This window comes from Schistocerca gregaria, chromosome 2, assembly GCF_023897955.1.
Source record: "Schistocerca gregaria isolate iqSchGreg1 chromosome 2, iqSchGreg1.2, whole genome shotgun sequence".
NCBI classification, from domain to species: Eukaryota; Metazoa; Arthropoda; class Insecta; order Orthoptera; family Acrididae; genus Schistocerca; species Schistocerca gregaria.
The window spans coordinates 411,886,708-411,912,957 of NC_064921.1; the positions used below are offsets into that span (position 1 = coordinate 411,886,708).

At 37.4% G+C, this 26,250-nt stretch overlaps 2 protein-coding genes across 2 annotated transcripts in view; one reads left to right on the forward strand and one right to left on the reverse strand.

Moving 5' to 3' along the window:
* Positions 1-512: 512 nt before the first annotated feature.
* On the reverse strand, positions 513-16,063 carry LOC126323272 (uncharacterized). The gene is made up of 2 exons (XM_049994658.1): positions 15,907-16,063; positions 513-3,406 (listed from the first exon to the last, which is right to left on the reverse strand). The coding sequence occupies exons 1-2, from the start codon at positions 16,061-16,063 to the stop codon at positions 2,853-2,855; spliced, it is 711 nt and encodes a 236-aa protein (XP_049850615.1). The 3' UTR covers positions 513-2,852.
* Positions 14,561-26,250, forward strand: part of LOC126323262 (thioredoxin domain-containing protein 15) — a 30,873-nt gene continuing 19,183 nt past the window's right edge. The window contains exons 1-2 of the mRNA XM_049994646.1: positions 14,561-17,407; positions 19,619-19,764. Of these exons, the coding sequence (XP_049850603.1) occupies positions 17,362-17,407; positions 19,619-19,764 (192 nt within the window). The 5' untranslated portion in view covers positions 14,561-17,361. The remainder of the gene's footprint in view (positions 17,408-19,618; positions 19,765-26,250) is intronic.

Genomic DNA, 26,250 nt, shown 5'->3' on the forward strand with positions numbered 1-26,250 from the left:
GTGTCATACTCAAGTAGTATGGAAATTAGGTATCTGAAGTATACAAATGAAGTAGGCCAGTTAAGAAATTTTTCAGTACCACAATTTCACATATGAAGTAGTGTATCTACAGAAACCAAGAATTATCTTGATAGAAGCAGAAAAGGGCATAAGCAATTGTGCAATAACATACATTTTTCACCCTTACAGTATGTGGTACTAGTCAGCCACTGATTCCTTCTTAAGAAGTTAACACAAAGGCATCATCAAATCGTCACAGTACCAATATTGCAAAGGAATGTTCAATGGGCTAACTGATGATACTTGAATACAAATGTAACAATATTCACCCCACTGATTTTTGTTGCTTTGAATCAGAACATGCAGTGCCACTGTACCCAACCTCTTGCATGCAAATGAACTTTCTTGAAACAAGAAAATCCTTTCCTTTCCTGACATTATTATTACATACTCACATCAGACATGAAACAAATGTTTTGATTTGCTTCCACTTCTGTTTCACTGCACCCCCCCCCCCCCCCCCAATTAAACCCAAAGTGAACAACATGTCCCAGATGTTAGGCACTTTCCTTCCACATTCAACTGTTTTATAATGCTTAAGCAATTTCCATAAGACTGAAGTAAACAAATTCCAATCTATAACCCCACAATAAATACTAGAACTTTAAATTAGAAATGATACTTGATAAACACACCCACAGCAAACTAAGCATCATGTGTAGCTGCATGGTGTTCACTCAATTTATTGAATGTACTCTGCATGGAAAATCATAGAACAATAAGAAATAATTTTATGCTAACAATGTACAAGCAGAAATGTGCCAAAGTGCACCATGATCAGCTGGTCAGACAGTAGCTGGCATCAAGGTGCCCAATGGTAGGTGGACAGTAGCCACTTTAGGACAAGGAAAGTGTAGCAGAAACAGCTCTGATCACAACACAGCAATGAGTTCTTTTGTTTGTAGTTTTGCTATTAGTGGTACTTAGAAAATGAAACATTATTTTTGATGAACATTCTGGAAACATCCCCCAGGCTGTGGCTAAGCCATGTCTCCGCAATATCCTTTCTTTCAGGAGTGCTAGTTCTGCAAGGTTCGCAGGAGAGCTTCTGTAAAGTTTGGAAGGTAGGAGATGAGATACTGGCAGAAGTAAAGCTGTGAGTAACGGGTGTGAGTCGTGCTTCGGTAGCTTAGTTGGTAGAGCACTTGCCCACGAAAGGCAAAGGTCCCGAGTTCGAGTCTCAGTCGGGCACACAGTTTTAATCTGCCAGGAAGTTTCATATCAGCGCACACTCCGCTGCAGAGTGAAAATCTCATTCTGGATTATTTTTGATGTTCCATGAGACTCACACCTTTAATAGACAGCCAAATTGCAGTTCAAAAATAAAGGAATGAGTGGACTTCAATTCACTACTTTGCATCTCCATCATGTGACATTTACAACTAGACCACTAGCAGATACAGCACTGTACAGCTTGAGTAAACACTTCCACATCTTACAGTTTTGTCAAATCATGCAGATTTTGAATTTTGAGGAGCAGCCACTTTTACGGGAGACTAAGTGGAAAACTTGGACTTTGTCTTGTGGCAGCCGGCTGGCGGCCACGTTTTACGCCTAAGACTGTACATATACACTGAGGTGACAAAAGTCATGGGATACCTCCTAATATCACGTCAAACCTCCTTTTGCCTGGCGTAGTGCAGCAACTCGATGGGGCACGGGCTCAACAAGTCACTGGAAGTCCCCTGTAGAAATACAGTACCATGCTACCACTACAGCCACCCATAATTACACAAGTGTTGCCAGTGCAAATTTTGTGCACAAACTAACCCCTCAATTATGCCACATAAATGTAAGACGGACTCATGTTGGGCAATCTGAATAGCCAAATCATTTGCTCAAAACATTCAGAATGTTTTTCAAACCATTCTGTAACAACTGTGCCCCAGTTCCATGAATCATTGTCATCCATAAAAATTCCATTGTTGTTCAGAAACATGAAAACCCTGAATGGTTGTAAATGGTCTCAAAGCAGCCAAACATAATCATTTCCAGCAATGATTGGTTCAGTTGGACAAAAGGATCCAGTCCATTCCATGTAAACACAGCCCACACCACTATGGAGGCACCACCAGCTTTCACAATACCTTGTTGACAACCTGGGTCCATGGTTTCAAGGTCTCTACACCACACTCAAACCCTACCATCCATCATCTCCTACCAACTGAAACTTGGACTCATCTCACCAGGCCATGATTTTCCAGTCATTTAGGGTCTAACCGATTTGTTTTCAAGCTCTATGCAAACATTGCTGCTCTCAGTCATTGAGTAAAGGGCGCTGTGTTGTCCTTGGTGAGAGATAATGCCTGAAATTGTGTATTCTCGGAACACTCGACACTGTGGATCTCAGAATATTGAATTCCCGATTTCCGATATGGAATGTCCCATGCATCTAGCTCCAGCTACCATTCCACATTCAGAGTCTGTTAATTCCTGTCATGTGGCCATAAGCACATCAGAAACCTTTTCGTACAAATCACCTGAGCACAAATGGTAGCTCTGCAAATGCACTGCCCTTTTATTCCTTGTGTACATGATGTTATATCATCTGTACTTAAGCACATCACAATCCCCTTTTGTCACCTCATAATGTAAACAACGATTAGAAGTTAAAAAGTAACAACTGCTCCACATGCTAAGGTAGAATGTAATTCTGCTTGAAGTGTATTCACAAGAAGCATTGTCAGATTGGGAGGGGGGGAATCTGTCACCATCAATCTTGTAGCAGTGGATGATTAACTCTGTGTAGTGGCATAAATTTGTTAATTAGATGCAGTCCATGATGAGGAAAATCACGATGTATCATTCTCAGCTTCATCCAGCTGCTCATTCAAAAGCAACAGGTATTTTGCTTTCAGTTCTCTCCTACGCCTGTCACTAAGTTTCTTGAAATCAGGGAGGATGGATTGAAAAAACATCCAGTCAGCATCACCAGCTGATAACTCCCAGTTTCTCTTCATTTCACTAAATTGTTTAATTTCCAGCCAGTCAGCATATACTTTATGGGCATCGCTGTTGCTGGCTTCGGCTTTTCTTTTAGGAGTTGATTGTAGTACCACACCACAATCAACCAAATCACACATTTCTTCTGACATTTCACACCTTTCCATTTCCTGATGGTCTGTGGTCGTCAGTGTTGCATTTGAAGCTGCCATGCTGTCTTCATTTTCCTCAATTGGAGATACATTCCCAGAAGAAGGAGCCCCTTTCATGTATGGGCGAAGAAATGAGAGGTGGGGGGCCAAATAATATGGTTTCTTTAGCCTTCCTGATCCTGATTTCAATGGTTTCAATGACCTTCCAAAAGCAGTGCGGATGTTTTTCCATCGGTCACGACAAATCTGTTCTGAAAATTAAGGCAAAATAAATATAAAGTAAGTACATGTTTAAAAATTACTTAAGATAATATTTGTTCCTATAATGTAAACACTTGTCAATTTTATTGATGATTACTTAGCATACATGTAAGCTGTAGAAGTGATGTATATTTTCCAATATTTGTAAATACAATAGAAAGAAACTTCCACAGGGGAAAAATATATTAAAAACAAAGATTCCAAGACTTAGCAAGCGGGAAAGTGCCGGTAGATAGGCACAATAAAAACACACACACAGAATTTCTAGCTTTCGCACGATGGTTGCTTCTCCAGGAAACACACACACACACACACACACACACACACACACTCTCTCTCTCTCTCTCTCTCTCTCTCTCTCTCTCTCTCTCTCTCTCTCTCAAAACTTCCTGAAGAAGCAACCATCGGCTGCCAAAGCTAGAAATTCTGTGTGTGTGTTATTTATTGTGCCTATCTACCGGCACTTTCCCGCTTGGTAAGTCTTGGAATCTTTGTTTTCCAATATTTGTTATTACAATATTTAATTTCTGATGTAACCCCACAAATACTCATTTGTTATTATTGCAGGTATTTGGCTACAGGAAGCAGCTTTCAATACCATCATTTATGGTTGTTCTAGACCCAAATATGTGGAAAGTTATTGTAGATCAGTACGCTGAACTGTGAAATCTGACAAACTGGGTCAGTGCTGTGTCCTCTGAGTCTTTCAGTGGCTTGCTTCAATAAAAGCTGAGACACTTCAAATAACACATTGAGCCTACAATAGTTATCTTTGTCATTGTCCTCAGAAGTTAAAATAACTGACTCCAGGGGCTGGCATGATATTCCGCTTTTATAAGTATGGTAGTAGCATCTAAAAAACATGGTGAATTAATGGGAGCAACAATACGGAGCAGGGCAAGGAAGAGTGAGAGGTAGCAGGATAAGGGTGTGAGAGAGGAATCAGTGCTGCCTGGCAGAGCATGCAGGGACTAGAGGTGGTAGGACAGGGCTGGTAAGTGCAGTGACAGGAGGCTGTGGGGGGGAAGGAATGGGAGAGCTTCTCATTTTTCTCCTCATCTCCCTCCTCCATCTGCCATCCAGCACCGATTCCTTCCACAACCCCCCCCCCCCCCCTCCCCCCTTGCCCGCAATTGTTACTCCCATTCAGTGTGTTTCTGTTACAGTCTGGGTGGAGTGGTTGGAGTTAGCTATGATCTGTGTGAGAGGTGTATGTGCTTGTGACAATGTGTGTGCATTTCTCTTTTCTAAAAAAGGCAGGGTCCAAAAGCTTATATGTAACAGTCTTTTCATCGTGCCTCTATGCAACTACATCACTTGGTCTTTGTGTCAATGTATTTGCAGCTGCCTACTGCTATAGGGCTCCAAATTGTACTGACAGTGTGTAATGTAACTATGTTGGTGCATGTTGTAATCTATTTTTGAATTCTAAGAGTTTGTCTATACATGTGGCACCCTATCCACATGATAATTCGAGACCACACAGCCACTGATCATCCTCCATTCAGACCCAACTTGGCCCCATTTGATTTTCATCTATTTCCATAACTTAAAGAACATCTTTGAGGACTTCACTTTGGTAGTGATGAAGCAGTGCAATCGCAGGTGAGGTTGCTCCCCCAACAAAGTCAAACATTCAGCAATGATGGTATCAACAAGCTGGTCTCTCATTGGGAGACGTGTTCATTGTCAAGGTTACGAAATAAATATGTAGACATGAAGAATAAAGATGTAGAATGTCAATTTGTCATCTTATTTAAAAATCTTTTTTTTTTCCTCTCTCACACGATAAAATGAGCACTCATGATGTATTAAACAAAGGGAACTTGAGAACTTATCCAGGACTTCCAGATAAGACATTCTGTGAAATATTAGTAAATGCCTTCTCTGTAAACTACCTAGAACAAATAGTTAGGAACACCACTCATGATGGAAATATACTGGATCTATTGGCAACAAACAGACCTGAGCTCTTTGAGGATGTTCACATCAAAACTGATATCACTGATCATGAGGCAGTTGTGGCAACAATGATGACCACAGTACAAAGGATAACTAAAACAAGCAGAAAGATATGTGTGTTCAATAAGCTAGATAAAACATCAGGAATGTCATATCTCAATGAGGAACTTGAAACTTTCAGCACAGGGCAGGAGCATGTACAGGAACTCTGGCTCAAGTTTAAAAGAATAGCTGACCAATCACTGGATAGATATATACCCAGAAGAAAAGTTCATAATGGGACGGACCCTCCACGGTATACAGTCACTGTGAAGAAACTTCTTTAGAAGCACAGGTTACTGCATGATAGGTGTAAAACAAAGCCTAGGGCTATAGATAGAGTGATACTGAATGAAACATGTTCGGCTGTCAAGAAAGCAATGCGTGATGTCTTCAGTGACTATCATAGCAGAATATTGTCTAGTAATCTTTCAGAGAACCCAAGGAAATTCTGGTTGTATGTAAAGGCTGCCAGTTGCAACAAACTTAGTACCCCATCCCTAGTGAGTAGCAAAAGCTGAAATGCTTAACTTTGTTTTCAAATGTTGCTTTACAAAGGAAAACCCAGGATAACTGCCCCAATTTAATCCTCAGACCACTGAAAAGCTGAATGAAATAAATATTATTGTCAGTGGTGTTGAGAAACAGCTGAAATCATTAAAATCAAACAAGCTCCCGGGCATGATGGGATCCCTGTCAGATTTTATACTACATTTGTGACTGAGTTAGCTCCTCTTATAAATATAATCTATCGTAGATCCCTCGAACAAAAAACCCTGCCCAGTTCTAGGAAAAAAGGCACTGTCTACAACCGTCTTCAAGAAGGGTACTAAAAGTTATCCACAAAACTACCCTTCAATATCCTTGACATAGGTCTGTTGTGGAATCTTAGAAAATATTCAGATCTCAAACATAATGAGATATTTTGAACAAAATGACCTTCTCACTGCCAACCAAAATTGATTTCAAAAACATTGATCATATGAAACCCAACTCACACTTTTCTCACATGACTTACTGAAAGCTTTGGATCAAGGCAACCAGGTAGATGCAGTATCTGATTCTCAGTATCACACCTAGGCTTTTCGTCAAAAGTACAATCATAAGGAGTATCAAGTGAAATTTGTGAATGGATTGAGGACTGTTTGGTAGGGACAACACAGCACATTTTCTTGGATGGAAAGTCATTGTCAGGTGTAGAAGTACCTTTGGGTATGCCCCAGATAAGTGTGTTGGAAGTCTTGCTGTTCCTATATCAATAACTTTGCGGACAATATTACCAGTAAAATCAGGCTTTTTGCACATGATGCAGTTATCTATAATGTAGCACTCTCTGAAAGAAGCTGCATAAATATTCAGTCAGATGATAATATTTCAATGTGGTGCATAGTTTGGCAACTTGCTCCAAATGATTAGAAATATATAAAATTGTTCCAGCGTAAAGTCAGAGCAGGGCAGAGAGGGCTGTGAAAATGTCAGTCAATAGAATGCTGACTGACCCCTCTCTAGGACAACACAAGACAACAGTGGCATCTACATGAAGTGGACATAAGTGCCATGCTGCCTGGCCGCAGCCCAGTAGTAGACAAACCATTCAACAAGCTCTACAGCAATGACTTAGGAATTGTATTGTTTCACTTGTATTAGGAGTTGTGTATACTGAGGAGATTTTCTTAATTTGTTTGTCGCCCACTGCTTGCGACACCTCATTGTAAATCTCTCAAAGTCAAGTATTGTCATTTATCTTACTGTACTAAAAACTCATTAATATGATTTGCTTGAATTGTTGTCTAGCGATCTGAGAAAGCAGGTTTCCTAATCACCTGAGTCATGGCGCATTATACCACTCTTGTCTAGAGTATGCGTATCGGGAGAATGACTCACACCTGCAAAATGACAGATGGTCTGAAGCAGGTTCAGTCAAGTACATAGTTCTAATTTTCATCTGCTAGAGGACAGTAGCAGACAGGACTGAACAGGAAGAATTATGATGTAGTTAAGAATCTTGACCACCAGAGTCCAGCAGTGTAAAGAGACGTTCAATAAACAGGTAAATAGATTGTTTTTGTGAATTGTTCTGTTTATTTCTTGAAGGCTTTTTTTGTTTGTTTATGTTTGTACAGTTTTGTATATGCTTTTAGTGGTGTGAATGTGGTCTAAAGTAAATATGTAGATCATTGTTCTACTGGTGAACGCTGTACGGACTAGGGTGAGAAAATTTTTAGGCAGTGTGAATGCAGATGACAGGGAATTTTGTGTCACATTAGGTTAAGTAAGTTTACAGTAAAAGGAAAGCTTTTAAAGAGCAAATGAAAATAGTTAATAATGTAAAGTATAAACAAAATGTTAAATATTTATTTTGGGAAAAAGTACAGTTCGAAAGTGTGTAATTTGTTGACTGGTTAATCATGAAAAGTGCAGACTAACATGGGAGAATAATGTTTTTCTATTGGCTTTAAGGGAAACTGACCAATCAGATGGAGTATTCTTCACGCCTCTTTTTTCTTGGAAATATAGAATGCTTACAGCAGTCTAAGGGAGTCAGAGCCAAGCCTTTCAATGGTACAATCGTGCATAGTATGAGCTCCAAAGGAAGCCATTTTAGTTGTGCTACGTGTTTCAAAAGTGTTTTAGAGTGAAGGCTTATTTATTCCAGTGTATTTTTTCAGAAAATACAGATTTTTTAAGTAATTCTGTGTGTGAGAAAAGACAGTAATTCTGCGTGGCATATTTAGCAGATCGGTGACTACAATCTTGAGTTCATTAGACACCAATAAACTTAATAGTATGGCGAGCATTTTCATTTCAGGACAATTCGTGCTTAGTAGCTGTTCAGATTTCGGGAAATACATTACCATAAACTCATTCAAAATGAGAACATTTCAACATATCCAAGTTCCATTATTTTGAGCACAGCAGTGAGTTGAAAGGTGATGTGAAATCATCAGAAGCAATAATTCCCACAACTCCTGCCACATATTTGTACTTCACAAAAATGACAGCAGTAAATCTTTCATTATGGCAACCCTATTCATTGGGTAAAACATCAAAGCCAAGCTCGATGACATTCAGAATGTGTACTGCGATATTCCAGTAGAGTACTCTGACTTCTATGAAGAAATTTTGAAATGGCCGCCAGCAAATAGTTAATATTATGATTCCAATTACTGACAGTAATGATTAGTGTGTCTACAATTTCATCCACACACATACCCTGCAAGCCCTTTTTTCCTGCTTGGAAGAGGGTACTATATACAATGACTAGTCATCTCTTTTCGCATTTTACCCACAAACAGAGCGAGGGGAAAATTAGTATCTTAACTTTCTTATCTTCATGGCTCTCACACAAAATGCATATTGTTGGCAGCAGAATCATTCCACAGTCAACTTCAAATGATGATTCTCTAAATTTTCTCAACAGTGTTCCCCGAAAACTGTGTTGCCTTCCTTTCATGGACTCCCACTTGGTTTCCCGAAACACCTTCATAACACCTGCATTGCTGTTCGAACATACCAGTAACAAATCTAGCAGCATGCCTTTGAACTTCTTTGACATCATCCATTAATTTAATCCGGTTCAGATCACAAACACCTGAACATTACTCAAGAATAGGTTGCACTAGTGTCCTACAGTGATCTTCTTTAGAGATGAACCACACTTTCCTACAATTCTCCCAATAAACAGAAGTTGACCATTCACCTTCCCTACCACAAGCCTTACATGCTCATTCCATTTCACATCACTTTGCAGCATTATGCCCAGATATTTAAATAACATGATTATGTTAAGCAGGACACCAGTACTGCCATATCCGAACATTATGGGTTTGTTTTACCTACTCATATCTGTATTTAGAACTAGGTGCCATTTGTGACATTAACTAAAAATTTTGTCCAAGTCATCTTGTATCCTCCAATTGTAACAACTTTAAGACCAACATACACCACAGGATCATCAGCACACAACTGTAGATTGTGCCCAACCTGCCTGCCAGATCATTTATGTATACACAAAATAATATTGGCCCTATCACTCTTCCCTAACACACTCCTGATGATACCCTTGTCTCCAATGAACAGTCGCCATCGACGAGCCACTAACTAATCTGGGAACCTGTTCCACACACTCATACCTTCGTCAAAAGTCTGCAATGGAGCACCAGATTAAATACTTTCTGAAATATAGAAATATGGAACCTAGCTTGATTCCCTTCATCCTAGTCCGCAGTATATAATATGAGAAAAGGGCAAGTCAGGTTTTGCACAAGTGATGGTTTCTAAAACAATTCTGATTCACAGACACAACCTTCTCAGTCTCAAGAAAGATTATCATATTCAAAATAAGAAAATGTTCAAAGATTCTACAGCAAATTGATGATTTTTTTAAGGGTATGTACAGGAGTCACCTGCACTTTTTTCCAGTCACTTGGTACTTTGCACTGGGCAAGAAATTTGTGATAAATGAAAGCTAAGGGCCAGTGCTGTAGAGCACTCTTTCTAAAACCAAACTGGGTTTCCATCTTAACCTGTTAACTTGCTTGTTTTCAACTCTTTCAGTTGTTTCACTACACCAGAGATGCCAATTACTAAATCCTCCACACAGGAGTCTGTTTGATGGTCAAATGTCAGGATATTTGCAAGATTTTCCTGTGTGAATGTCGTCTTAAACGTGAAATTTACAGCTTCAGCCTTCGTTTTGCTATCTTCAACTGCCGCACCCTCCGCCATGCACCTCACAGTGGTTTGCAGATATAGACTGGTCAACAACGACTGCATGGAAGCCTTAGACCAGCTTAGCAATTTTACCTAGGACCAGAATTTTCTTATACGCTTGGTCAGAACTTTTTCTAAGGTATGACAGTGGCAATGTTTTATGCTTCATGTTCAAATCTTTTCAGACACACAAATCTCTACTAAGCTTTGCATTGTTATTTGCACATTCTCTTTTGAATTGAAGCCTTTTCCATATTTCGCTGTTAAACCATGGTGGGTCGGTTCCATCTGTAACTCATTTTGACGCAATTCTCTACACAACATTTTACAATCTGTTTAAATTTTTCCCGTAATCCCTTTATAGCCACCTTACTGAAGCTAATTGATGTCAGCTCCACTAAGTGAGATGCCTCAGAACACTTACCTGCTCTTTCTAACAGACACACTCCTCTGGCCTTTTTGACTGATTACCAAATTCCGTAACAATAGATGCTATAATGACATTGTCACTAACCCTGTCAATAAGGCCCAGCCCATTTGTTGCTACAAAGTTAAGATACTGTGTGGGCTGAAACAAAACTTGTCAATGTGTACACTATTGTTGAAGGAAAGGCATTTTAACACCAAAGCTGCTGTTTATTTATAGCAGACTAGTTTTCACATGCCACCTTCATTATCCAGCATGATGTGATCCACGTGATAACAGTGACACCTGGATCACATTATGCTGGATAATGAAGGTAGCTCGTGAAAATGGGCAAAGCCCGAAACTAATCAGCTAGTAAGTAAAACAATAGGTATGAGGATAATTAACAGAAGGAAAAAAGTGATTTATTGTAGAAGAGAGGTAAGACATAAGAGCTCGATTGTTAAAAGGTACTCAAGTTTCAAGGTTTCCCAAGAGCTCCTCCAAGACAGCTACAGGACATTCAAAAGGAAGAAGCATCTCATTGACTGTAACAACAGATAAAGTATGTTTTCCAGTGATTCAGAGAAGTTCATCACTACATGTTTACTGGTAACTGTATGTTGATAAAATTTCCAAACTATGTACTTTCCGTAGCTAAAGTGTTGAATCCAGTATTTGACGGCGATGAATGTGAGGTTTTATACCACTGAAAAAGTAGAACAGCAGATTCTATATAATCACAAGTGTAAGACTTATGTTGTGTAGCACCCAAGGACACTGATGTTTTTGCCTCCGATGTCGCCTTTAGCTACCATGACAGTATCAAATTATTTTGGATTTCCAATTTATTTTGGTTGACTTGATGCTCACTGAACAAAATGTATTGTAACACAATGCTTTTAAGCGTATTTAAGAAATATGCTGTCCAAGCAGATCTTAATAAATGTAATAAAAGACAGCTGCAGCACTGTGTACCACACATAGCAAACAGAGAAACATTTACTGTGTTTTTATAAATTCTAAGTTCCTGCAGATCAAGTAAGGAGAAAGGTGGTGCTGTAATTTATATAGACAGTAAAATCATTTATAAATCTTTAGATCTAAGTAAGTATTGTGTAGATCAACATTCTGAAGTTTGCGGGACTGAAATTTCTGCAAAGGACATGTTACTTACTGTGCTTGCAATTTACAGAGCTCCAGCAGGGAAGTTTTGCATCTTTATGAATAAGTTAGAATCTCTTTTGACCAAATTGTTCTCTAAAACTAGAAATTTAATAATTGTAGGTGACTTTAATGTCAACTTCTTAACTGATAACAACCTCAAAACTGACCTGGACCACTTAATGAATTCTTACAACTTGGCTGCGATGGTTACCTGGCCCACTAGAGTTACAGAAAATTGCAAGAGCCTTCTAGATAATATTTTCATTGACAAGAATAGAGTCAACAGTGTTAGTGTGAGCAAAGTAATTTATGGCCTGTCTGACCATGATGGACAACTTCTGAAAGTAAATAACATCAGTTTGTGCAATAAAATCTCCCACACCTATAGGTCCTATAGATGTATAAACACTGAAACTGTGTCTGCCTTTAACGACTATTTGTCACAGATAGATTGGGAGCCAGTGTACAGCACATCAGATGTTAATGATAAATTTAACCTTTTTTTAAATGAATCTGTATTTGAAATGGCTTTCCCAAAAAAAACTGTCAGAAAGAACAATGAGGTTTCTTCCAGTAAACCATGGATTACTGGAGGTATAAAAATTTCTTGCAGGACTAAGAGGGAGTTACATGCCTCACTAAGAGTATCAAATGATCCCCTTGAAAGGTCTCATTATAAGTTATATTGTAAAATTTTAAAAAGGGTGATAAACAAATCCAAGAGCCTGTATATTAAGTCTGAAATTGATAAATCTGAGAACAAAATAAAAGCAGTTTGGAATGTTATAAAGAGAGAGTGTGGCAAGAGTAACAAGAATGTTAATACCACAGAGATAAGCTATAAGGATGAGGTTGTTCATAATCCTGTAACAGTTTCCAACATATTCAACAATCACTTCACAACTGCAGCAGAACAAGTAGGTTGTAACGGTTCCTTAAATGCTGCTACGCATTTATTACACAGAGCTAACCCTAACACGTATGACCCAATTTGTATTGCCCCAGTTACTATTACTGAAGTTAAAAATACCATCAAGGCCTTAAAAAATAAAAATTCCACTGGTATTGACAACATTTCACCAAAAATACTGAAGCATTGTAGTGACCACATATGTCAAGTCCTGTGTCACATTTTTAATGAGTCTATCCAGCAAGGTGTTGTCCCAGAGAGATTAAAGCTTGCCGTTGTGAAACCACTTTTCAAGAAGGGTGACAAAACTAATTTATCTAACTACCGTCCAATATCACTACTAAGTAGTTTCTCAAAAGTATTAGAGAAACTAATGTATACAAGAATTGTAGAACATCTTAACAGCCACAACATACTCAACAGAAACCAGTTTGGTTTCCAAAAAGGTAGATCAACTGAGCAGGCTATTTTTTCTCTCACAAATGAAATTTTAGAGTCGATAAATAATAAAATGTCACCTATTGGAATTTTTTGTGACTTGTCTAAGGCCTTTGACTGTGTGGACCACAACATTCTCTTACATAAGGCTAATTTTTATGGCTTGTGAGGTAGCATTGGTAGATGGATAGAATCATATCTGCAAAACAGAAAACAGAAGGTGATAATTAATGGTGCCAGTGATAGTCCCATTTCTTCTGATTGGGGCACATTAAAGTGTGGTGTGCCTCAGGGGTCCATCCTAGGACCTTTGCTTTTCCTTATCTTCATCAATGATCTCCCACTTTGCACAGACACCGAGTGTAAATTTACTCTTTTTGCCAATGACACCACTATTCTGCTTGAAAGTCGAACTAACAGTGACCTAGAAAATAAATGTAATGCTGTACTTGTTGACATCCTACACTGGTTTAAGTGCAACGGACTAACTTTAAACATTCAGAAAACTCAGTATATGCAATTTCACACATCTCAACAAGAAAATGAAGTATGCCACTTAAACTGTGGTAACCAAAATATACTACACTGTGAATCATCTAAGTTCTTGGGCATTCTAATTGATGGCAAGCTGAACTGGTCTGAGCATATCTTAGACCTACATAGAAGGCTCAGTGTGGCAACTTATGCTCTGCGTGTAATCACCCCCATTGGTGATGACGCTACTAAAGCTGCCTACTTTGGTTATTTTCATTCTATCATGTCGTATGGCATAATATTTTGGGGCAACAAGCCTTTAGCCAAAAAAATATTTACTGCACAGAAGAGAGCTGTTAGAATCATGAGTGGTGTTCATCCAAGATATTCTTGCAGAAGTCTGTTTCATAAGTTACAAATATTAACACTTACCTCTCAATTCATATTTTCTTTGATGATTTTTGTTTCTAACAACCTATCTCTTTTTAAAACTAATAGTGAATGTCATGATCATAATACTAGGTCTAAAAATGATCTACACAGGGATCTGAAACATTTAAGTCTTGTTCAGAAAGGTGTTCATTATTCAGCCACAAAAATTTTCAACTCCCTTCCATCAGGTATTAAAGATCACATTAATGTCTTACCTACTTTTAAATGTAAATTGAGAGAATACCTAATGGTAAATTCGTTCTATTCTCTTGATGAGTATCTACAGATAAAGCAATGATTTTTTATACTGATAAAAATTTGTTTGCTATAGATCACATTAACTGTTTAATTTGGAAAATGTACTATATTTCCCTTTTAGGTATTGTTTTATATTACTTGAGCTATACCTTTGATTTGATTTTAACCTACAAACTTATTCATAATCTTATGGTACATTTTTGTCATTTTATATATGTGTATTATTTGTTTAATTTGGAAAATGTACTATATTTCCTTTTTAGGTATTGTTTTATATTACTTGAGCTATACCTTTGATTTGATTTTAACCTACAAACTTATTCATAATCTTATGGTACATTTTTGTCATTTTATATATGTGTATTATATCTGTTGTATGTAATTATGACTCATTCCACATCCTTGTGATTTATCACAATACGGATTAATGGAATACGAAATAAATAAAATAAATAAAAATAAAATAAATAAAATACCATTTGTTGCCAAATTATCATGTTATTCCAAAATGCTGGAAAGAACTGTTCCTTTAAATGACTATAAACATTTTATTCTTAAACTAACTTCGATAATCATCCCTAGGGTGATTTTTGTTTCACTCTGTACAGTTGTCATAAAGTGCATCATTGCTCCTACACTTTCTATAATTAAATTCAAAGTGACTGACCAGTGATGGGTAGAGTAACAGCACTGACAGATGGAGCACAATGTGCTGAAACATCCTCCTCTGATTGCTATGAGCAGCTATGTAGAGCTGCAAACCTGCTGATGTTGCTGCTCTGACAGCACAGATATGAACACTGCTTTTCTCTGCCTGTGGTAGTTAAACTACCAAGCATAAACACAGTCTAATGGCACTGTGCTCGTGTTCATACTGTAATAATAATAATAATAAAGAAATATACAAGCTGGATTATTATTCTTTCCTTCCTTCCTTCCAAAACTCAATGTTTCTATAGTAGATAATAATATAGGCCTCTCAGGTTCACATCCTCTCCTTTGGCTAACACCGAAAAAAAAATTGCGTTTGACAGATGCTTGTCATATGAAGTAGTCTTTATTTGCCAGACCATTAGCTCATCACAGTACAGTCTCACTTCTGTGGCAACACGCTGCTGAGCTACCGTACATTTATAAAATACTAAAATTAGTTACTTTATTATCTGCACAACAATCCAACATCCTCTGGCTGCGTACTGCAGCAAACCATATAATGAATATTTTTGTATTATTGCGCTGACGAGTGTTTACTTGCAATAACAGAGCAAAATATGCAAAACCGTTCAAATAATTCACATGTGTCCAGTGCACGTGTAGTACCACCAGCGGTATGGAGAAAGCTGTGCGTCTCTCCGATTCATGTTCTCCTCTCTCTATCGTAATTCTTACATCGTCATCGTATCCAACGATTAAAGTTTAATTTGTTCGTCGAAGCAGCGGATGACAAATTTCATTCCAACCTAAATTTTTAAATGACAAACTGAGGCTTTCACAATTTGTATGCCTGCAATGAATGTTTTCAGAACCTTAAATGAGGGCTCCTCCACTTCAGTTTCGAATGAAACAGTTTTAGAATACGATTAACTTTTTACAACCACAGGCCAAAATCGTGCGTTTGTTATATGAATTACAAACTGCAACGACAAAGTTAAGGAGTTCCAAATGACGATACAGATTCCACAAGTTCTTACCATTTTCCTTCATTTCAGTTGCTATATTTTTCCAAGCCAAACTGGTCACATCTGCCCTTGAATAAGATTTCATTGTGTAATTCCACAGACAAGGATTTTTTTCAACAAGCTGCACGAAAAAGATCATCTTCGAACACTCTTCCTGTGTAAACGACATATTGACTATACACAGTACAGAAGGAAATATAAAAGCGAAGACGTCTTGAATGGACACGTGCGATAGAGCGCAGACAGCCAAGCGCCTTCGCTCTCACCTGTTATCATTTATGTTTAGTACCGGCAGCATGCGGGGGAAAAAAAAAAAAGCAGCTCTGGCGTCGTATGTGACGCGTCACTGCCAACCTTGTCGTGGGCACTTAAGTCTGTTTAGGCGGTCAAAGCACGATTTACATCACACTCGAGACATTCTAGAATATTGCTCACGTTTGTGGAACCCGTGCCAAATAAGACTGATAGGGCACACTGAACTTATAAAGTGACGGGCAGTACGAATGCTCACAGGTATGGATGACCCATGAGGGAGTAACACAGATAATGAAAGAACTGAAGTGGTAGACTTCTGAAGGCCGACGTAAACCATTCCGAGAAAGTCCTTACAAAGCTTCAAGCACTGGCTTTAAATGACGACTCTGGGAATGTATTACATCCCCCTGCTTATCGCACAATAGGGACTGTGAGGGCAAAAATAGAATAATTACAGCACGCACAGAGGTATTCAAATAATCTTTCTTCCCGGGCTCCATACTTCAATGAAACTGCAAGAAACTCTAAAACTGGTACAACGGTACGTGCCTTCTGCCTTGCACTTCACTACTGGACCCATGTAGATGTAGACAAAAAAGTAGGTATGGCTTGCCATTCATGGCTAAATACAATCTTTAGCTACGTTCCACACGCAGCAGCAGCAGCAGCTACTAAGTCACAGACTATGAGCCTATTCAGAGTATTCACAGGCATTAGGCCTCTCCAGTCTGCACCGAAAGTAAACTAAACTGACCAGCGACTACATTCTACACGGCAAGCTACACAAAGTATGCCATGCAGTTCCATTTTCGAAGTCTCACAATACATGGGCAATAGTGAAAAACAAAACCAGTCCATTATAATTATCAAGCTTTGATGTGGAGCGATAAGATGCAAGGAAATCTTTTTGATACCGCTTAAAAACAATTTTGTCTCAAATCAAACAAATTCAGTGTAAATCTTTATCATTTTTATTGTACGTGTATGTTACTAATTCTGTGTTTCCTACATTTTCGGTCAATGCACTCTGGCTACTCATAACTAGTTAATGTAATACAGAAAATAACATTTTTGAGAGTGAACACTTGTTACTTGCGGGCTCTAAATAAGTTATGAAGTTGGCAGTTCCGACCAAAACATTTGACAGAAACAAGTGCAAATTAATCCACAGTGCAGACGATTGGGAACAATGTTTAGTGGTAAACATTTGGAATGAGTGTTGAAGCTCTGTTACTTTCTTCGTTTTTTGTGTTATTTGGTGAGTTCATCAAAGTTTTGTACCGTGTAGTGCATGAAATATGTCTGTTGAACAGTACAACAGCACGGAAAACGCAATTTAAATTGCAAAGAAAATAGAAAAAAATTCTTTTTATTGTATCAAAAAGAATACAGAAACTGAAATTTTCTTGTTCACAGAACATAACGTTTTATAGCAGGTCTACGTCCGTAAACACGTCTCGTTGATCGCAACTTTTATCTATATATGATGTAGTAAAAGTTCTATTGTTTTTGCAGTCACCAAGAAAATTTACACTCCAATTTCTCACTGCAAATAACATTATTTAATAATTTGCAATAGTTCATTGTTTATTGGCCACTTCACAATCTCACTGAGCATGGTTTCGTTAAACACATGTCAAATCAACACACCTATTTTACCTCACCCTCTTAGATTTTGCTGTACGTTGGTATACCTATAGTGGGCACTGAGACCAAGAGAAATACCAAATTTCGATTTTTTATCTCAAACCATTCGTGAAATATGGCTATGTAAACTTTTCAAAAACCAGCCAGAAATGTGTGAACGGACTTTTTGTAAAAATTGTCCTAGGAGCTGTCCTAATTGTGCTAGAGAACTGGGAAAGGTGTCATTTTGCATGCTCTTTCCAGTGATAGACAAAAAAACATAGCTTCTAATTAATAACCGTTTTTCAAAATGGTTATTAATATTTTGATTTAATTTTTTTACAAATGTACAGTTTTGACAGTTTGTTGGTTAACACTTCCCTGGCTTTGGGTTTGGACCTTCCATGAATCCTCTTTCTTTCAAAATCTTTCTTTTGACTGCCGAACAATGTAATTAGGAGCATTAAATTCCCTCATTATTTTCATGACACTCCACTTTTCAGGTAAACATGTAAGAATCATTAGATTTTTTGCTCTACTTATAGAATTTTTAAAGTTTCTTTTAAGATTTTCAAGAAGGGATTCATCAGTATCAGTAACTAACGATGAAGTTTCAGGAGCAACAAAAAGTTTACATGTCACTGATGAGATTTTCTTCACTTTTGATTTGGCATAATGCTTAGATGTTAGTTTTCTCTTGTCAATTGGGGACTCACCTAGTTCTTGAAGTGTTGTGTTAAATGTTTTAACAGCTACTGAAGTTGGAGTGAAGTCAGGGCCTTGGTCTCGGATGATTATCTCTGATCCAGAAGATTCTTCTTCAACACTTTCATCACTGATGGGCTCTGGTGTATTTTTCAATTTGGTTACATCTTTCCTACATTTATCACAAATCTTGGCACCACTTGGCATTTGAGGAAATAATTTGGACATCCGTGTTGTGATATGTCTCAGTTTTTTTCTGTCTCTAATAAAATGATTTGGCTTCTTCAAAGGATTACAACACTGCACTCTTACAGAACTGCACTTTTTACTTGGTTCCATATTAATACAAAAACCACTTATAAACTGCCCTTCAATGTATAGATTTACTTAAAAATAAACTATTAAATATAATAGAAACAGACTGGTCAACACAGAGGTAACAATTGATTTGCACTAAAACCACAGTGCACAATAATGCTTTAGGCACACAAAGCCTTAGAAGGTAACAATGCAAACTACATCTTCTCAACAATGGCTCCAGTTTTTTTTAACAATGAACCCATCATCATCCCAGATTTATATTTTGCCATGTGATTTACAACAGTATGAAGTAGTTGTGGAAATATTTTAAAAATTTTCAATTATTTACTTTTTATAAAAAATTAAATCAAAATATTAATTACCATTTTGAAAAAAGGTTATTAATTAGAAGCTATGTTATTTTGTCTATCACTGGAAAGAGCATGCAAAATGACACCTTTCCCAGTTCTCTAGCTCAATTACGGCAGCTCCTAGGACAATTTAAAAAAAGTCCATTCACACATTTTTGGCCAGTTTTTAAAAAAACGTTTACATGACCATATTTCAGGAATGGTTTGAGGTAAAACATTGAGATTTGGTATTTTTCTTAGTTTCAGCACGCACTATAAGTATACCAACTTTCAGCAAAATCTAAGAGGATGAGGTCAAATTTTTATTAAAAGTGTGTCGATTTGACATGGAATGACTCCAAATTATTAACCTTAAAAATTCAGAGAACAGCATATGCAAAATATAGTGCAGTGTTCTAAATAGAATTTTGCTAGAAAATGAAGTTTCTAAGTATGTCAGAACAAATACTATGCTTTGGAATTTACAGTGTCAGTTGGTGTTTGTGCAGAAGATTTAGGACTTCAGTCTGTTGCTGCTTTGAATAGCGAAGTAGACTCCTTCGGGCATGAAAGTAAATCTGATGTTTTGCCTCTGCGAGCTACTGTAGTGAGCAAAAGAGTTGCAGAATTTACGGTAAGAGCCTACCTGTTTATATTATTAATTTCAAAGAAATTAAAGAAATGGGTATCTAAGTAAATCTGTGAAAGTTTTGCACTGTTAATTAGTTAATACTAGAAGCACTACATCCTCTAAATGACAATCCCCTTTACTGTGGGAGTCAGCAATCAAAAGTCACAGCTTTTATTGCTGTTTCATACTACCCTAATTCTTTCTATTGAGAGAAAAAGAATGACATTTATTTTGACCTCTGTCTTGATGCTTCCTCAGATGTGAGGATATAGTCATAGATTTGTCACTCAAATTCTAATGACCATAATGAGATGGTGAGGAGTCATATGGGGCAGACTAGAGACTATATCACAGTTCATTTTAGCAGACTAAATCATGTCCAATTTATGTTGCTGAAAAATTATTTAACCTGCCGATACTGCTTGTTTACATTGACCAATGTCATCCTTAAACTGAACAAAATTCTTCTGAAATACATCCAATAAGTGTAAAATAAATGTCATAACAAGTATGATTGTTTTTCTTCTGTCATCACGTTTCTGAACTTTGCAAACTTGCGAGCAAACTATCATCTTTCCAACCTAACATACAGCTGGGATACATTACAGTTTAGTCTGTCACCACTATAAAGCTGATAACGTAGAAACAAAATAAATATTGTCAAAGTCTATCTTCTCAGTATTTTGTTCATATACGACATCGCATGCCCCAACATCATTCTGTCGGAGGTCTGTGCGTACTTGGAATTTTGCGACTGTGAAGCACGTCATTGGATGAAATACTTGGATAGCAAGAGTGCACATGGTGCTCTTTGGGTTAGGCAATAATTTAAGATCATCTGAATGCTCACCAGTCAATATGCAGAAAGTTATCATGTATGAAGGATAAACACTTGGAATGACAGGATTTTAACTGTAAATTGTTGAAGAATTCATAAAAAAACATGGTCACTGAATTTACTGCCCTCCAGGAATGCTGTCACCCCCAAATTACATTTGTAACAAAGAACTTGTTGGAACCCGATGTAGAATGCTTCAAAGTACTTACTGTTGCATGGAACATATATCGAAAATGACAGGTGTGCAGTGTTCATTGCAATTGACAAAAGCATTATATTGAGGGCCAAATTGAGTTTGTCTGCAAAGTTATCTGGGTGCTATAATGGGACTAGATGAACTCGGATTAATCGTCAGATGTTTCTACCAGTCTCTAGCATCTGCTGTAATACTGTAGGTTCATTGGAAGAATGTGTACAGTCAGTAGTATGGAAGTACTCCAGTCTACATCTACCTATAGACTCTGCAAACCACCCTGAGGTACATGGCAGAGTGAATGTCCCATTGAACCAGTTATTAGGGTTTCTTCCCAAGTCCTTCACATATGGAGAGCAGACGTAATAAATCAGATGTCATGACAGATATAACAAAACACAAATATATCAAGAACATAAAAATAAACCGAAAATTATAAAAAAAAAAAGATAGTGCATCCACATGACCACAACTTCTCTATTGTATGTCAATATAGATATGGAACCTGGAAACCAGTAAATTTCTTATATTGTTATACCTTTCATTTACTCTTTCTTTTCTATCATAATAAAGAATAAATAATATAATAGGTTTATTAGAATGAATTATATAATTTATTGTAATATGTTACTAATATAAAATTAAGTTTTTATTAAGTTGCGCAAGTGATTTGTAAGCAATCTCCATTGTGGAGTGATTGCACTTTCCCCATACTCTACCAATAAACCATTGTCTACCACCTGTTTTATCCACGACTGAGCCTATGTGGTCATTCCATTTCATATCCCTACGAAAAGTTAAATCCAAGTATTTCTATGAGTTGGCTGTTTGCAATAGTATCTCATTGATATTATAGTCCTATGATACTTGTTTTTGTTTTGTGAAGTGGGTAATTTTAAATTTGTGAACATTTTAAGCAAGTTACCAGTGTGTGCACCACATCGAAATTTTAGCAATACCTAAGTGAATATTTACGCAGCTTCTTTCAGATAATACTTCACAAAAGATAATTACATGATCTGCAAAAATCTCAGCCTACTACTAATATTGTTCATAAGGTCAGCCTTCTGAGAGACAACTGAAGTTACTTCTACATCCAGTGATGACTCTCCATACGAGATAACATGCTGTGTCCTCCCTGCAGAAAAGTTCTCAGTCCAGTTGCAAATTTCACTTGATACCCCATATGAATATACTTTTGACAGTAATTGTAGTTGTGATATTGAGTCAGATGCTTTTTTAAAATCAAATACTGCACCTACCTGGTTGCCCTGATCCAAAGCTTACAGTATGTCATTTGAAAAAAGTGTGAGTTTGGTTTCACATGATCGATGTTTCTGAAATCCATGTTGTTTGGCATTGAGAAGGTCATTTTGTCAAAGATATCTCATTATGTTTTAGCTCAGAGTATGTTCTAAGATTCTACAACAAATCAATGTCAAGGATAGTGGATAGTAGTTTTGTGGATAACTTCTACTGCCCTTCTTGTAGATGGGTGTAACCTGTGCCTTTTCCCAAGACCTTGGCATGGTTTTTTGTTTGAGGGATCTATGATAGATACTAATTCAGTATAAAATCTGACAGGGATTCCGTTGGAGCCTGGAGCTTGTTTGATTTTAACGACTTCAGCTTTTTCTCAACACCATTGACAATGACATTTATTTCATTCATCTTTTCAGTGGTACAAAGATTACATTGAGGCAATAATCATGGGTTTTCCTTTGTAAAAGAACATTTGAAAACAGAGTTGAGCATTTCAGCTTTTGCTTTGCTGCCCTCAATTTCAGTTCCTGTCTCATTCGCTAGGAACAGGACACTAACTTTAGTGCAACTGGCAGCGTTTTCACACAGCTAGAATTCACTTGGTTTCTCTGAAAGATCACTTGACAATGTTCTTCTACGATAGTCACTGAAGGCATCATGCATTGCTTTCTTGACAGCCAAATGTGTTTCATTCCGCATCTCTCTATCTGTAGCCCCATGCTTTGTTTTACACCAGTTATGCAGTAATCTATTCTTTGTTAGAAGTTTCTTTACAATGACTGTATACCATGGAGGTCCATCCCATTATGAAATGATCTTCTGGTACATATCCAGTGTGTGGTCAACTAGATTCTTTTAAATTTGAGCCAGAGTTTCTCTACATGCTCCTGCCCTGTGCTGAAAGTTTCAAGTTCCTCATTGAGATGTGACACTACTGATGTTTTATCTAGTTTACTGAACATATATATCTTTCTGCTGGTTTTAGTTGCCCTTTGTATGTCGGTCATCATTGTTCCCACAGCTGTCATGTTCACTGATACCAGTTTTGATACGGACATTCTCAAAACGGTCAAGTCTATTTGTTGCCATCAGATGGGATATATTTGTGTCACGAGTGGTGTTCTTAACTATCTGTTCTAGGTAGTTTCTAGAGAAGGCCTTTAGTAAAATTTCACAGGGTGTCTTATCATTCCCACTACTAACAAAACTGTAATCTCTCCAGTTAATTGTTGGATGATTTAAGTGTCCATTGATGATTACAGTATGATTGAGGAACTTACATGCAAGTGAACAGAGGTTTTCTCTAAACTTTCCAGTTACATCAGGAGACAAGTCTGGTGAGCAATAGAAGGATCCAGTTATCATTTTATGCCCGTCCTGATACTGAGTCTTGCCAAAACTATCTCACATGCAGCTCCAGTTTCTGTTTCAGTGGGTCTGTGTTTCTTGTCTACTGCAACACACACGCCACCTCCATTTTCCATTTGCCAATCCTTTCAATATACACTTAAATTTCCCCAAAACTTCACTGTTTTCAGTCTGAGGTTTCAACCAGTTTTTTGTGCCCATTATTATGTGAACTTCACTGCTTTTCATGAGCACATCAAACTGTGGCACTTTGTTATGAATGCTTCAACTGATTACCGTGTTGTCGTCGTCTTCAGTCCAAAAACTGGTTTGATGCAACTCTCTATCCTACTCTATCCTGTGCAAGCCTCATCATCTCCGAGTAACCACTGCAACATATGTCCCTCTGAATCTGATTAATATATTTCTCTCTTGGTCTTCCTCTTATGGTTTTTACCCCCCCCCCCCCCACACACACACACACACACACACACACACACACACACACACACACACACACACACACACACACACACTCACTTCCCTCCAGTACTGAATTGGTGATCCCTTGATATCTCAGAATGTGTTCTATCAAACAATCCCTTCGTCTAGTCAGTCTGTACTACAGATTTCTTTTCTCCCTTGTTCTGTTCTGTACCTCCTCATTAGTTGTGGGATCTCCCCATATGTGATTAGATTAATTATTCATTCCATAGACCCACAAAAGAGGGGATCCTCCTGGGTGTAGAACATGTCAGATAAACGCATTACAAAAATGTAATTAGAAAAACTTGAGTTTCATTAAATTTAGTGATCCTCAGTCAATAAACAGTAAAATTCTGTACATGAATTAAAATTAAACTTCTAATATTTACAGGTTTAATGCTTACATCTGCTTTCATTAAATCCATCATTCACACAGTAGCTAGTTACTTGGCTATTACAATCAAGTATTGTCAAAAATTAAAGTAAATTATTCATTTCAATGATCCTCAGGGAAGAACAGTCAAATTATGTATAAGATTTAAAATTATACTTCCACTATTTACAGACGTAAGACTTACATCTCCTTTACATACATCCATCATTTACACAGTAGGTAGTTAGTTGGCAGTTACAACCAAGTATTGTCAAACATTAAAGTATAATAAATTTTCATTAAAATGGTCTACTGCACTTGTTGAGAAATTCATGGATGGAATAGGAGTTGGCCACCAAAAATTCTTTTAAATTATGTTTAAATTGTGCCTTGTCTGGAACTAAAATGCTGCTTCTGTAGCAGTACTTTTCAAAAGCTTCTTTTTCTCTTCTTACCTAAACTGTTTATCATCCATGTTTCACTTCCATACCTGGGTACGCTCCATAAAAATACTTTCAGAAAAACATTCCCATCACTTAATCTATATTCGATGTCAACAAATTTCTCTTCTTCATAAACACTTTTATTGCCATTGCCAGTCTACAATTTATATTATCCCTATTTCAACCATCATCAGTTATTTTGCTTCCTGAATAGCAAAACTCATTTACTACTTTTTAAATATCTCATTTCCTAATCTAATTACCTTAGCATCACCTTCTTTAATTCAACTACACTTCATTATCTTCGTTTTGCTTTTTGCTTCGTTTTTCATCTTGTATCCTCTTTTCAAGACACTGTCCATACTGTTCAACTGTTCTTCCATGTCCTTTACTGTCTCTGACAGAATTACAATGTAATTGACAAACCTTAAAGTTTTTATTTCTGTTCCCTGGACTTTAATTACTGATCCAAATTTTTGTTTTGTTTCCTTTACTGCCTGCTCAGTATACAGAGTGAATTATACCGGGGATAGGTTACAACCCTGTGTCACTCAGTTCTCAACCACTGCTTCCTTTTCATGCCCCCTAGACTCTTATAACTGACTTCTGGTTTCTGTACAAATTATAACTAGCCTTTTTCTCCCTGTATTTTACCCCTGCCACCTTTAGAATTTGAAAGAGGGTATTCCAGACAACATTGTCAAAAGCTATCTCTTAAGTCCACAAATGCTATAAACATAGTTTTGCCTTCTGTTAACCTATCTTCTATGAGAAGTCATAGTCAGTATTGCCTCGCTTGTTCCTACATTTCTCTGGAACCCAAACTAGTCTTCTCCAAAGTGTGCTACTACCAGTTTTTCTATTCTTCTGCAAAGGTTTCTTGTTAATATTTTGTAACCCTGATTTATTAAATTGGTAGTTAGGTAAATTTCATGCCTGTCAGCACTGCTTTTTTTTGGATTGGTATTATTTACAGTCTGAGGGTATTTTGCCTGTTTCTTACATCTTGCTCACCAGATGGACTCTTTTCAAGAGTTTTATCATGGCTGGCTCTCCCAAAGCTATCAGTAATTCGAACAGAATGTTGTCTACTCCCGGGGCCTTGTTCCAATAAAAGTCATTCGGTGCTTTGTCAGATTTTCACGCAGAACCACATATCCCTGTTCATCTTCCTCTACATACTCTTCCATTTCCAGAATATTGCCCACAGGTACATCTCCCGTGTATAGCCCCTCTATATACTCCTTCCACCTTTCTGCTTTCCCTTCTTGCTTAGGACTGGTTTTCCATCAGAGCTTGTGAAATTCATACAGGTCTTTCCTCCAAAGGCCTGTTTAATTTTCCTGTAGGCAGTATCTGTCTTACCCCTAGTGATACGTGCTTCTACATCCTTACAATTGTCCTCTAGTCATTCCAACTTAGCCATATCACATTTCCTGTTGATCCCATTTCTTAGACTTTTGTGTTCCTTTTTGCTAGCTTCATTTATTGCATTTTTATATTGTCTCCTTCCCTCGATTAAATTCAGTGTCTCTACTAAGGATTT